Below are 14,500 nucleotides of genomic sequence, written 5' to 3' on the forward strand. Positions count from 1 at the left end.
GCATTGCACACTAGGAACTGAAGTTCTTTACACACATAATAACATCCACCCCATGTTCTTGATATTCATTTGCTTAATTTTTTTTTATATTTGCACAGTTTGCTGCCTTTTGTACACCAGGTACCTGCCCTGTTGGTGCAGTCTTTCAATGATTCTATTGTATTTACTGTCAATGCCTGCAAGAAAATAAATCTCAACATTGTATATGGTGACACACTGTACTTTGAACTTTGAGCAAACTATTCCCATTGCACAGCAGAGTTTCAAATATAGTCTGTTCCTAATCTGATTCCACTCTGCATTCTTCAAGAGAACATCATGCGCACTCCATAAACTTCAAGGCTGGCCTTACCAATTCGATTTGCCCTTGGGAGAGTGGGTTATAGACTGTTCCCACCAGTGATTACTTTCTTTTCCTTTTATAAAATTTCCACCCAAAGCGATTCTGCACCTTGATTAGAACCAAGATAATTTCTTATTCTGGTACCAATCTCACCGATTATTGTCAGTTATTGTCACTGCTATTTCCTTTCTGATTATCGTACTGAAATGTCAAATTGCCCAGAAAAAAAGTTGCCACATTTCTTCTTATTTTTGTGAGATCAAGCAATCTACATTCATGCCAACACTATATACATGCGGCTGAGCAATTTTTAATTTTATCTGTTAACGATTTTTTTCCCTTCCAACTTTGCATTGAAGAATTGTTTGTATGCCCTGTTCCTTTCATATCAGCCTGGTTGTCATTACATGCTTTCCCTATGTGTACTACAATCTTGTCATTTAATCTAAACTGTGGAGGTGCATGTAAGCAGCTAGAGAAAAATTAAAGTTTTACTCTGCAGGATGCTGGTCCCATGCTGATTCAAGCACTTGTTAAATAATAATTATTTTCCGTCGTTACTGGTGCCAGCACTCCATTAACTGACCAACCTCTCTTCCACATCTTCTCTACACCAGCCTTCAAGCAAAGCATTTTAATCCTCTGACCTCTGCACTAATTTGCACTTGGCTCATGTTGTAATTCAGAAATTATAACTCGTCGTCCTTTTCACTTAAATCCTAGCTGCTCATGTACTTTTTCCCCAGCAGAAATTCTTAGTCCTTTCTGTGTTATGTTTATCTATACGGTCTCACAACAACAATCTTCCCCAAATCCTCAGAGAAGTCCTTTACCTTGATATCAGCAGGCAGCATCTGGCACTTCTACTAAATGGCACAGAGCATTAGCCTTTTAAATTATATAGTCCCTTACCAGTACTATTTTTTTCCGCTCTTAACTCTAATTTTCACTTACTCAGCTTTCTCTGCCATCATCCACACAGTATAAAAACCACTGACTTGTTGGACAAGTACAAGAACTGAAGCTCTACCATCTCCCTGACGGATTTCCATACTTGCCTCACTTGAAGTCCCACCACCTTCAATCGAGCAATCACAAGTGATGACCCCTTACCCTGGTGCACTGCAAATATGGCCACTGCGGATCACTGATCTCCATCTGCGCCGTAAGCTGTAGGCACCACACAGCTTCTGCCTTCCTATATGTCATAGGCAACAAAACTTTGCACATGGCTCCTCTTCATTTTAATTTTTTTATATTATAAATCATAACTTAGGACGAAGATAATTTTAGTTAGGTGTCATACTAGATTTACAGTAAATACCTCAAGAATACAAAGCAAAAGGAAACTAATACACAGAGTTGTTGATCTTCCCCAATTTTCTGAAGCTCCTAATTTGTGGGCACTTCACATTGATTTGATTCTAATGCAGCTACAAATTACAAATATGATACCTCTTTCCCACATTTCATTGAATTTTCTCCATCAAACACTGGGCTGGTTGCTCCATGCAGCAGCCAAAGGGCCTGTCCAGGTTGACAGAAATCAGCAGACACTCTAATCAGTTCTAAATTGTACCTAAACAATTGTACAACAGCCCTGGCAGCTAAAAGCCTGTTCATCATTCACACTGTGAAAGTGGCAAGATTAAATATATTAAATCTCAGTAAAAGACAAACTTTTAAAATCATTAAAATACTCAGTGCCACAACTGGTCAGTAATATTCTGCAATCTCAGCCTCTAGTTTGTCTCTATTTAAAGTCTAACACATTCCAAAATGGCTGGTCAGTAGTGTGGTGGCTTCTGCACAGGACTTTGAGATGAATGGTTCCGGGTTCAAATCTGGCTGGCTCCTTGCACGCTTTCCATCTGTGTAGAGTTGAGTGTCGGGCTAGCAATTCTGCCTCGTTAAAAAGCAGACAAAAACGCTAACGAAACGGCAAGGTTGCCGCCCGATGTGCCACAAAGCGTGGCAAGGAACAAGCTTCCTAAATACTGGTTCGTGCACTTGAAGTACTTATTGACTGCAAGCAGTCCTGATACAGTGTTGACAGCTCAATGCCAGACATTTACACAAGTTCTTGGAAATATGCAATAGAGAAAAATAAAATATTTGGAACTGTATTATTATTGGGCATCCATACAGGTTACAGGGAATTATTGCAAAAACTACAGCATTTTTTTTAAATTTAGAGATACAGCACAGAACAGGCTCTTCAGGTCATTTTACCCAGCAACCCCATATTTAAACATAGCCTAATCACAGGACAATTCACACTGACCAGTTAACCCACTAACCGGAACGTCTTTGGAATGCGGGAGGAAACCAAGCACCCGAAGGAGACCCACATGCTCACAAGAAGAATGTACAAACTCCTTACAGACAGTGCCAGAATTGAACGCTCAGCTCCAACATCTTGAGCTGTAATAGTGCCGCGTTAACCTCGATGCTACCATGGAAAATAAATAAAACTAGTGCTGGAGGACACAGCAGCAATGCAGACAGACTTACTTTTTAAAAATATTTGAATGCAAATTAAAAATGCTTCTACATATAATTAACAAATACTTACTACAGCCAGATTCAGCTTTGCTTCAAAATCTATCCTTGATATCACTTATTTCTTGTCACAGAAAATCAAGATTATGTTTACATGCATTATTATACTCTGGAATATATACAATACTAATTGTTACGTACCCCGTAGCTGGGTTGCCAAACCAGCAGAAATGGACCATTAGTTGGAGTCTGGATTTCTAGGAACTAATAAAGTTTTATTAAAGAAGTAAGTAACACAGTACTCTAATCGTAAGGATATAAATGCAACAGGTTAGCAATGATAATACACACGTGTACACAGAACTAGGGTAATAGGAATCAAACCAAGCTCTATTGCAGTCTAGGGGTAAAATGATCAGTCTCAAGTGACACAGAGTTCAGTTCAGCTTAGTACAGTTCGCAGTAATCGCTGTTGTGCCGTTGGGGGGGGGGGATGCACATCTGATTCAGGCAGAGCTTTGATGTTCTTCACAGTTGGTTTCGGGCGGACCCTTTTATGTCTTCTATCCCGCTGTGGTCACCGACTGTGACCCCTCCGTTCCGGATACGACCGTTCTTCTGCAGTGAACCCGGCACCCAGGCAAGGGTGGACACACACACCAGGTTCCCACCGATCGTACCTTTACACCCTGTGAGTCTATGGTCGGTTCCCGCGAACCGGACCTCCAAACTCTCACCAACTTGTGGGGGCACACCGCTCTTCCAGGGTCTTGTTATCTCGTGATCTCATGGTGTCCTGTGCCTTAGCGAACCTGTTCTTTTTATCCCCCTCCTGGGGTATCGCCTGTCCACCAAACTTCAAACAGTTCAGGTTCAAAGTTCCTTTCCGTTATCTCTCTCTCCTCTCTCATTAACATTTTGAACGTTTCTCCATTGTCTCCCTTATCTCTCTCTAGCATCAATCGTCTGATAACTTGGTTTGTCGTCACACCCCTACCCTTCAAAGGATTTTTACCGGGGTACAAATTATGGGCATGAATACATTATTAGCTACACACTAATATACAGGGTCATCAGCTATTCTGCTAATACAGAGAACTTTAAGTTTTCAACACCTTGACAGACAGTCAGCAATCACATTGTCTGTTCCTTTTATATGTTTTATTTTAATATCAAATTCCTGTAAGACCAGGCTCCAACTTAGCAACCTTTTGTTTTTATCCTTCATAGTGGCCAAAAACACTAATGGGTTGTGATCAGTGTAAATTATCAGTGGTTTCCGTGCCGGACAAATATAACAAAGGTCGTCCCGCACAAACTTTGCATTCTTTGGCAACAGCTTAGTAAGAGGGAGGGTAATATCCACAAAGTTTTTGCAAAACTTCCGATAGTGCCCCACCATCCCCAAGAACCTTCTCAGGTCTCTCGTCTGTCCGTGTGGGGACTTCAGAGGTAGCCCGCACCTTAGCCTGCATCGGTGCCAGATGCCCGTCCTACCACAAATCCCAGATAAATGATCTTCGTGTTGCCGAATTCACTTTTTGCGAGGTTCACTGTCAGGCTGGCTTCAAACAGTCATTTAAACAGTTCCTCTACTGCCACAATGTGCCCCTCCCACATGTCACTCCAGACCACGAAATCGTCAATATACGCTTCTGCATTCTTTAACCCTTTTATCACTGAATTAATCATCCTCTGGAAGGTCCCTGGGGCGTTTTTCATGCCAAAAGGTAAAACATTATACTCATATAACCCGGATGGAGTGACAAATGCTGAGATTTTTCTAGCCCGGTCGGTTAAAGGAACGCACCAGTACCCTTTCAGCAAATCGATCTTTGTGATGTACTTAGCTCTCCCGACTTTATCGATGCAATCATCTATCCTTGGGATGGGGTACGCATCAGTTTTTGTGATGGCGTTCACTTTTCTATAATCTGTACAGAATCGTATGCTCCCATCGACTTTCGGGACAACCACACAGGGGGACACCCATTACGATTTGGATGGCCTAATAATATCTGTGGCTAGCATGTGTTCAATTTCTTTCTCCACTAGCTTGCCCTTCTCCAAGTTCATCCTATAGGGGTGTTGTTTAATAGGCTGGTCTGAGGTGACCACAACATCATGCACCATCCCTTTGCGTCGCCTCGGGACATCGGGACATACATCTGCGTGCCGGTTAATTAGCTTTATCAGTGGCTCGCTCTGTTCGGGGGTTAGGTGAGAGACCTTATCAGCAAAATTGGCCAAAACAATAGAGTTCTCCAATCGGGTTGGCACCATATTTATCTTTTCAAGATGGGTTTTCCCCGTATCATTTGACACCCCAGTCTCATTATTTTTCGTGATAACACCAACTAGATCTGCTTTCTGATCGTGATAACCTTTTAACATGTTAATGTGTACCAACTTTGTGGATTTATGCCTGTCCGGCGTTTCGATAACATAATTCAAAGGGTCTATCTTTTTAATTACTTTGTACGGACCGTGGAATCTCACCTGGAGGGGGTTGGTTACCACTGGGAACAGAACTAAGACCCGATCGCCCACTTGAAACACTTGTTCGCGGGCATGCTTATCATACCATTGTTTCATTTTAGTTTGGGAGTGTCGTAGATTTTCTTTGGCAAGGTCACAGATCCTTTTAAGCCACTCACGAAATTTTAAAACATAATCAATCACATTAACTTGGACTGCCGGACTGGACCATTGCTCTTCCAGTAAGGTCAGGGGGCCTCTGGGCCGATGACCGAAGACGAGCTCGAATGGGCTGAACCCCAATGACTCCTGAACTGTGTCCCTCACGGCAAATAGCAAAAGAGGCAAAGCATCATCCCAGCCCCTAGCGTTCTCTTGACAGTAAATTTTAATCATAGTCTTTAATGTTGCGTGGAATCGTTCCAACGCCCCTTAGGACTCGGGTGGTACGCGGAGGCCAAAACCTGCTTTGCTCCCATCTCATCCAACATCCGTCGGAATGTGTGAGATGTGAAGACACTCCCCTGATCTGACTGGATTTCCGTGGGCAGCCCCAACGTAGTGAAAAATTTCACAAGTGCCTTTACCACTGCGAGAGCCTTGACACATGCCAGGGGCACAGCCTCTGGAAACCTGGTAGCGGTGCACATAATAGTCATCACATACTCTCGCCCACTTGCAGTTCTGGGCAGGGGACCGACAAAATCCACAATTATTCAGGAAAAAGGTTCCCCGAAAGCGGGTATCGGTCGAAGGACCTGAATTGGCTTTCCTACCACCTGACATAAATGACATCGCCTACAATATTCAACAATATCCTTCCTCATGTTCGGCCAGTAGAACTCTTTCATAATTCTATCGATTGTCTTCCTCACCCCAAAATGTCCACCGAGGGGTATCTTGTGGGCCAGGTTAAAAATCTAGTCCCTGTAAATTTTCGGCACTACCACCTGGTGCACCACCCCCCATTCCTCATCTGCGGGCACAGTACTTCGTCTCCATTTCCTCATTAGTAATCCCTCCTTCACATAATAGCCCACTTGCTCCCTTTTTAATTCTGCTTCGGAGAGAGCTGTCTCCGTCAAAACCATCAGCTCCTCGTCTCGTTCCTGTGCCTGTATAAATTCCTTCCTCCCTAATGATAAATCTACCTCAACTCCCTCACTTCCTTCCGCTCTACTATGCTCCTTCTCCTCACTTTCTAACCCCTCCTGGTACAAGGCTGGTAAAAACGTCTCAGCTAAATCCACATTCGCTTCGGCAGCCTTTCTGGACATGCGCCGAGTCACTGCGCAAACGGGATAAACCTGTGAGTCCATGGGCGGGGTCTCAATGCTGGCAGGTTTGCTTGTCAGTTTTACTGCTGGGTACACATCTCCACCTGCAAGGTCATTACCGAGTAAGACCTCCACGTCTTCCATCGGTAGTTCGGGCCTCACCCCTATCGTGACCGGTCCGGAGACCAAGTCGCTTTTTAGGTGTATCTGGTGCAAAGGTACTGCCTCAGTCCCTTTCCCAATGCCTTTTATCACACTGACCTCCCCAGTCTCGGTCTCGGAACTAAAGTCTAAAACACTCCTTAAGATCAGTGACTGACAAGCTCCAGTGTCTCTCCAGATCTGTACTGGAACTGGGTTTGACCCCTCCTTCACCAACACCAATCTGGCCGAAATAAACTTCTCGCGCCCTTCCTGAACTCTATCAGATCTCTTCTCCCCTAGCAGTTTTTTTGCCGGCTCAATACAGCCAGTCAGAGTCGTCGTTTTTCCTTTCCCCGTCTCCTTCTTTGGGGCAAAGCACCTGGACGCAAAGTGACCGGCTTTCCCACAATTATAGCATACAACCCCAGGAGACTTCCTACCAAACTGCTTCCTGTCTTCCTTATCCTTCTTACTAGTGCCTGGCTTACTTTCTGGCTTTTCCGGCAGACTATCTCCACCCTCTCAACTACCCTTGTGGTAGCTTTTACTCGGGGTAAACTTCACTTTGTGTGTTAACGCGTACTCATCCGCTAACTTAGCAGTTGCGGCTAAGGTTTCTGCCTCTTTCTCATCTAGATAGGGCCTCATACCTTCAGGGACACAACCTTTAAACTGCTCAATCAGTATTAGCTGTAGCAGTCTGTCATAATCCCCACTGACCCCTTTCGAGGTGCACCAACGCTCACAATATTCTGAATTGTGTTTCCTTTCCGTTATCTCTCTCTCCTCTCTCATTAACATTTTGAACGTTTCTCCATTGTCTCCCTTATCTCTCTCTAGCATCAATCGTCTGATAACTTGGTTTGGCGTCACATAATGAAACATGTTTTATTGTAGTTTGGAACTTATTTACAGCAGTAACACTTAGGAATGTATATGAAATACCAGTAATTCAATCAGCATATTATTATTTGGAAGTATTAATCAGTACAGCAGATTGAAACGTGAAAGCAAATGCAGAAGGTGAGCGCCGAATGCTTGCCTTTCGATTGCTCTGCTGCCAGAGAGAGGAGGCTGTGTGGCTTACTGTTGTGCTGGAGAATGCTACTGAGCTTTTCTGTGTTTTTGGATACAGATATCGACTTGGACTATAAACTCTTCTCTTCCCCCCCCCCCAACCCACCAAGTCTTACAGTTTTCTGTGCTTTTCATCCAATCTTTCTCGTTTTTTTTGTGCAGAGGAGGGGGTATTTGGGAGTTGATGGTCCTGTTATATTTCTTTTGTTTTTTGTGCGGGGGGGGGCGTGATGTGGATTTGGGGGTTGATGATTATGTTGCCATTCCTTTTTTCCCCCCTTGGTTTCATGGCTATCTGGAGAAGAACAATTTCAGAGTTGTATACTTTGATAATAAATGACCCTTTGATGTACACAGATTTAAATCATTCAGTTGCTACCTCTGAACAAACAGTACAGCGATGCATTGCACTGTTTAGGAATAAAAGCAGTACTGTTGATCCACAAATTATACAATGAGCTTTACTGAAATTCAACACTATACATTTGAAAGATTAAACAGACAAGCTCAACAATGTATGCATGATACTCTACATTTGAAAACCATTATCCGAATCCCTATTGTTTAATGAGTTACAAAAGCAGTAAAAACTGAGATTAACTACAACCACCCACCAAAATGGTCACACCTATCCTCTTGATTAGTTAATTGAATGGATTTTGGAAAACAGGGGGTTGAGGAGCAGTATGGACAAAAATAATAACCTTTTGATGTAACAATATGCATCTAAGGCACCCAAAATACAATCACCATCACGATATAATGTTATAATCTCAGTTGATCTACAAAAATATTTTTATCTGAAACAAAATCACAACCAATAACTGAAAAACCTTATGCAAATCATCTTAGAAGAAAAAAATGATGCAATCCAGCAAGACAAAGGTTATACTGCAACGTACACTGCACAATATGAACTACAACCATTTCAGTACACTAACTGATGTGGCTATTGATAGATTAAGCTGCCCTGGGCAAATATCCGACTTTAAAATTGATGACTTAGTTGCCTGGTTCAATATTTGCTGGAATATGGAAGAATGCAAGGGTATCTTATAGAAAAATAAAATAATGAAAAGATAAAGTAGTTGCAGGAAAGTAATTTCCACCAGTAAGTGAGACTAGAGCAAGGGAATATTACCTCAAGATTCAGGGGAACGGACTTAGAACAGATCAGGATAAACTTTTTTTCCCCAAGGGCGTAGTGAATGTCAAATTCTCTGCAGGGGGTAGCAGTACAACTACTGAGATAGCAGTAGAGGCTACCTCACTAAATATATTTAAGACATAGATTGATAGATTTTTGAATAGCAGGGAATTGACAGTGATGGGGAAAAGGCAGGTAGGTGGAGCAGAGCCCATGGGCAGATCAGCCATGATCTCATTGAATGGTGTAGTAGGCTCAACTAGCAAAATGCAACTATCCTGCTCCCATGCATCTGGTAATTTGTATCATTACACGAATTAAAATGAGGGAGCCTTACTTTAACTTCAGTCAATTGTGAGGGAATCCCTTCAGAATAATTGAGTTCTACTTCCTGTTTAGAAGTTTAACAATTCAAAATGATACAGATCAACACAATTGAAGGCCATCAATCTCACCTGAACAAAGACTAGGTTTTCATTTAAAAATGGCCAAAGATTGTGCTGTTCTATCTTCTTAAACTACTCGGCCCATACACCAGAACAGGTCAACACACAAGAAAGAGATTACCCAACATCCTTCCTTGTACATGTTTGAGTGCTATTGGCATGCAAGAATGAAGAAAGACTTCTTTCAAAAGACATGGTATGTGCACGAAACAAATATTCACAAAATATGATATTAAAATGGAAGCAACACACATCAAGGTTGCTGGTGAACACAGCAGGTCAGGCAGCATCTCTAGGAAGAGGTACAGTCGATGTTTCAGGCCGAGACCCTTCGTCAGGAGTTCATTGCTTCCTTCAGAATACACTAGCTGCATCTGTCAACAGGAATCACGCTGCCATATTTAGTTAACATTTATAGACAGGTTTTCTGGAATATCAGTGGTTCAATTTTAAACTTCAATTATTGAAACCCCAAGGGCCAAAAACAGAGATTATAGTGATGATTGTAAACTGGTAATATTGACTGAAACAAGCTTCTGACATGTTCCTCTTCTTCCACTGTAATTTTTATTTTTAATTTATTTTTATTTATTTTTATTTTAATTTTTACCTCCCTCACCCCCTCACTTGGGCATGTGGCCAAGTGGTTAAGGCGTTCATCTAGTTATCTCAAGGTCGCTAGTTCGAGCCTCAGCTGTGGTAGCGTGTTTGTGCCCTTGAGCAAGGCACTTAATTACACATTACTCTAGTCTGTGCGAGGAGCGGCGCCCCACACAGACTTCCAATCTGCGCCTTGTAAGGCATGAAAATGCCTGACACAGGCCTCTCATGGTCTGAGTCGACGTTTCTCCCTTCCTTCCCTTCCACCCCCTCAAATCACAGATTGATGTTAAAACATGGATCATAGACAAATGAGCTTCTAGTTCTGCACTTCACCTGTAAGTTTAAAATCAGCAAATGTGAGCAAGCTATTGGACAATGGTGACAATGGCAGAACAAATAAAGCCATCACAGCATACAGTAATTTTCAGGAGTGGGGTCAGTGATGATTACTGGCATTTCGTGGTCCAGGTAGTATGGACATTAAAGCATGGCGATAATCAACTCAATTTATGGATTTAACCTGCTAGCTTGATATCAAATGGTTAGTTTCCATAATTTAAAAAAAATCTAATTTATGCTATCATCCACATCTAAGCAGAATAATTTTCCTCTGGACTTCTCTCCCGAAGCTCAACTCCCACTACTGCGGTCCCTCCCTCCCACAGACACACACCTTGCCATATCTTTGTTCTGGGTATCTACTGCTGTCAGTGGGAATTTTCTTCAGAAATGCAAATTTCATTCCGTTGGGAAGTTTGAAATATTTAACCCAAACCTAACCTGCCTTGTAGGCAACTAAACAGAATATGCTGCAGATACTGGAAATCTTGAGTAAAGGCACAAACTGCTGTAGAAGCTCAAGAATTCAGGCAGCATCTATCACATAGAATAAATGGTCGATGTTTCGGTATGAGATCCTTCATCAGGATTGGAAAGGAAGAGGGCAGAAGCCAAAAACAAAGGCGAGAGGGAGGGTGAGGAAGAGAGTGACAGAGAGAGTATAAGCTGGCAGGGGGTAGGTGAGGGGGGACATGAGTGAGCAGGGGAGGAAAGATAGGTAGAAGGGGCAAAGAGCTGAAGATGGAATCAGATAGGACAGGACTGTAGACCATAGTAGAAAGGGAAGGAGAGGGACGAGAGGAAGATAAAGGGGAGTTGAGGAGCATATGGGAGGTGAGAGGGTAACAAGAACAGGGTATGGAAGAGAGGAGCCCTCCCAGCTTCATACCCCTCCCCTATCCACTCACCTGGTTTCACCTACCACCTGACAGCTTGAACTTCCTTTCCTCTCCCCCACCTGCTTATTCAGGCTTCTACCCCCTTCTTTTCCAGTCCCGATGAACGGTCTCAGCCCAAGACATCAATGTTTATTCCCCTCCATAGATACTGCCTGACTTGCCACGTTCCTCCAGCATCTTGTGTTTTTATACAAACACACTTTTTTTTCATCGTTGAGTCACCTGGGATGGGCAGGTAAAGCTGGCCCCATGCCGAAGATACTTGTGAGTGCCTGCAAAAGCATTCTAGTGATAATTGCTATGAAGTACGGCCTTTTTCATACTATTTAACAAAAGGTTGCAAGTTGCTTCACAGGAATGTAAATAAAATTTGGATATAAGCCACACAAGGAGATACCAAGGCAACGTGGCCAAATACCTGACAGCAGTTTTTCCAGAGTTCTTCAGTAGTACTCAATGGTTACGAGAGAAATTCTGAGTTTAATCATTAAAACCTAGTTAATGTGGTTTGCGCAATCATGAGATTAATGCAGAGTTGACAGGATCGGGATAGCTAACCTCACACTTCCTTCCTGACTGAAATTTTTCTCCTCTCTCATTTCAATTAGAGGTGTGAAATACAAGTAAACTGAACTGTACAAACCTCTCATTTTCCACTGACACTTGGGTGAAGAATATACAAACACAGGAAAGCAAGTTTTATGAAATACCTCCAACATATGCTCATCAGCCATAGTAATAAGCTGCAAACTCAAATTTCCAAGTAATTTTCCCCAAATATATCAGGTACATAGTGTGCAACTTGCTACAGTGAAGAGAACTTGTACTCAAAAATAAAAGATTTTCAAAACACCATTTCAAAACACAAATCATAAGTGTACAAATGTTACAGTCCACAGTTTCAGTGTTAACCAATTAAAACTGTAAAGTATGTTAAAAGTTCCAACAACTCACATTTCCAACAAATGGATTCTGACAACTTACAAATAACAAAGCAAAATAATTTCATGCTTTGTTTTTACCTGGACCAACGTTTATAAATTCCATTAGCAGGTTTGTAAAGCACAGTGCAGTTTAAAGGAGAGGGGAGAAACTCCTGCCACATCGTTAACCACAATTCAGAAATCTCAGTAAAATGTAAAACTTGCAGTGACTACGCATTTCTACTTACTTCAATTAAACAGACAAGTAGTTACTAAACTTAGAAAGAAAAAGACTTACCGAAGAACTGCTTGAAAATATTAACCGATTCCATTCTTGCTTGTGTCAACTCCCAAGTAAAATGAAACCAAGTGAAGCACTCAGCAATTATGCTACAATTATCAGCAAAGAAACTCCCCAATCCTAGAGCATGTAACCAATCAGCAAATCAGTCCAAACATTTCAGATAATTTACAACCACTCATTGTACAGGGCTTGGTCTGAAGTCTCACAAAACCTGTCTAACAAATGAATCAAGTCGTTATGGTAACATTGATTACATCACTTCAGAAATTATCACTAGTTGCAAGAATGATTCAATCAGATTCAGTGACCAAAAAAAACTGCAGCAATCTTTCAAAATCCACTTCCTCTTTTTCCCTTCCCATTCATTTCCTTCATCCCCATATAGCAGCATTCTCTTCCAGTTAGTATTGTGCAAGATCAGTTACAGCTTCCTGTCTACCTACTTCAACAACCTTATGCTTGAACAAAATGCACAGTAGGGACTAATGATCTGTCCAGATGACCTTTATTTATTTATATACACGTGGCTAGCAAACAGCAATGCAAGGTTGGTTAGGTTGACATATTTAGATTGTGTGACCTGAGAATTTTTCCCACACTTATCCAAAACCAAAACTACAAGAATAAACTTTCAAAAATATTTGCATAGCAGACATTTCCAGAATGTCTGCAATCCGTCAACTAATTACTTGATTACCACATCCACTTTATTGCTGGTGTTAGAATCAGTTACTTTATTATGCTTTTAATAAGATAGTTTTTTTTAAAATCAAGACTAAAATGGTAACTTTACTAACACAATTTGTATTTTTAACTTGTATATTTTTCACAGTAAGTGATGTTTGTCTCCGCCTGGTGGTGGAAACTCAATATAGATAAGTTTTTTTAACTTTTTCATTTCTCATTGTCTAAGTATTAGCACATGACACATGTGCTTGACTGTGTGTCTTAATTGGTCATTCCTTTTCTCAAGAATGCGTTCTTACCTGAAGTAAAAAAAAGTGCTGGCTTTTGTAAAGGCTCCATCTTTATATCTAGTTCTTTGTCTTTCCCTGAGGATCGTTAGATTCATATGTTCTGTATCTGTAAACACGAGGAATTCTGCAGATGCTGGAAATTCAAGCAACACACATCAAAGTTGCTGGTGAATGCAGCAGGCCAGGCAGCATCTCTAGGAAGAGGTACAGTCGACTGTACCTCTTCCTAGAGATGCTGCCTGGCCTGCTGCGTTCACCAGCAACTTTGTTCTGTATCTGTTCCTTATTTAAAGTTTAAAATAAACAAAAATGAAGCAACAAGGTTTCACTTATTCTTGGACTCCTAAAAGAACCTATTGATCAGAAAAATCACCAAGATCACACACTGATCTTGAAATAATCATCAAATTTAGAATTGTCCTCTCTGATCTCTCCATCCAGTAAATAGTTGAATAATTCAAAACAATATTTAATGTCATCTTACCTCTACTGATTTATGAGACACTTAATCATCACTCAATGTTTAAATTTTCTGTCTTGTGGTAAAAAAGGGTTAATTATAATATTTCCAAAAATGGAAATTATTTATAGTACTAGTTTTATACAACTGAAAAGATACCAAATCACATCAAATTAAATGAAACGGAGATGCACCATCAGGTGATGCATTGTGGCTGCATGACATGGGAGCTGACTGACCCCATTGCAGATTCTGGTGATCACACGTGCACCAAGTACTGGTTGCTCGAGAAACTTGAGCTCAAGGCTGATGACCTGGAATCTGAGCTTCAAACACTGCGATGCATCAGAGGGGGCAAAACTTACCTGGAATTGGTTTTGGGAAGCAGTCACACCCATTAGATTAATTACTTCATATTTGGACAAGAGGGTGTGACTAGAGGAAGACTGGTAAGGGAATCCAAGAGGAAGTGCTGCATCTCCCTGTGAGGATGAGAGGGACGGAAGTGGGGACTGTAGGAAGGATGAGCAATCAAACCATTGTACTGTGGTTCATATTCTGGACTTGCTGAGCAATTTTAG

The 14,500-nt window shown here is 41.5% G+C and overlaps 1 protein-coding gene across 2 annotated transcripts in view; it reads right to left on the reverse strand.

Annotated features, from left to right (window-relative positions):
• The window catches only part of LOC134345407 (SH2/SH3 adapter protein NCK1-like), a 228,892-nt gene that overhangs the window by 35,856 nt on the left and 178,536 nt on the right, over positions 1 to 14,500 (reverse strand). Inside the window, exon 1 of one of the 2 annotated variants that reach the window (XM_063046027.1) lies at positions 12,477 to 12,946. The exons of the other annotated variant lie outside the window; for it this stretch is intronic. Within the exon in view, the coding sequence (XP_062902097.1) occupies positions 12,477 to 12,510 (34 nt within the window). The 5' untranslated portion in view covers positions 12,511 to 12,946. Of the gene's footprint in view, positions 1 to 12,476; positions 12,947 to 14,500 lie in introns of those variants that run through there. 2 annotated transcript variants of the gene reach the window in all.

This window comes from Mobula hypostoma, chromosome 4, assembly GCF_963921235.1.
Source record: "Mobula hypostoma chromosome 4, sMobHyp1.1, whole genome shotgun sequence".
NCBI lineage: Eukaryota > Metazoa > Chordata > Chondrichthyes > Myliobatiformes > Myliobatidae > Mobula > Mobula hypostoma.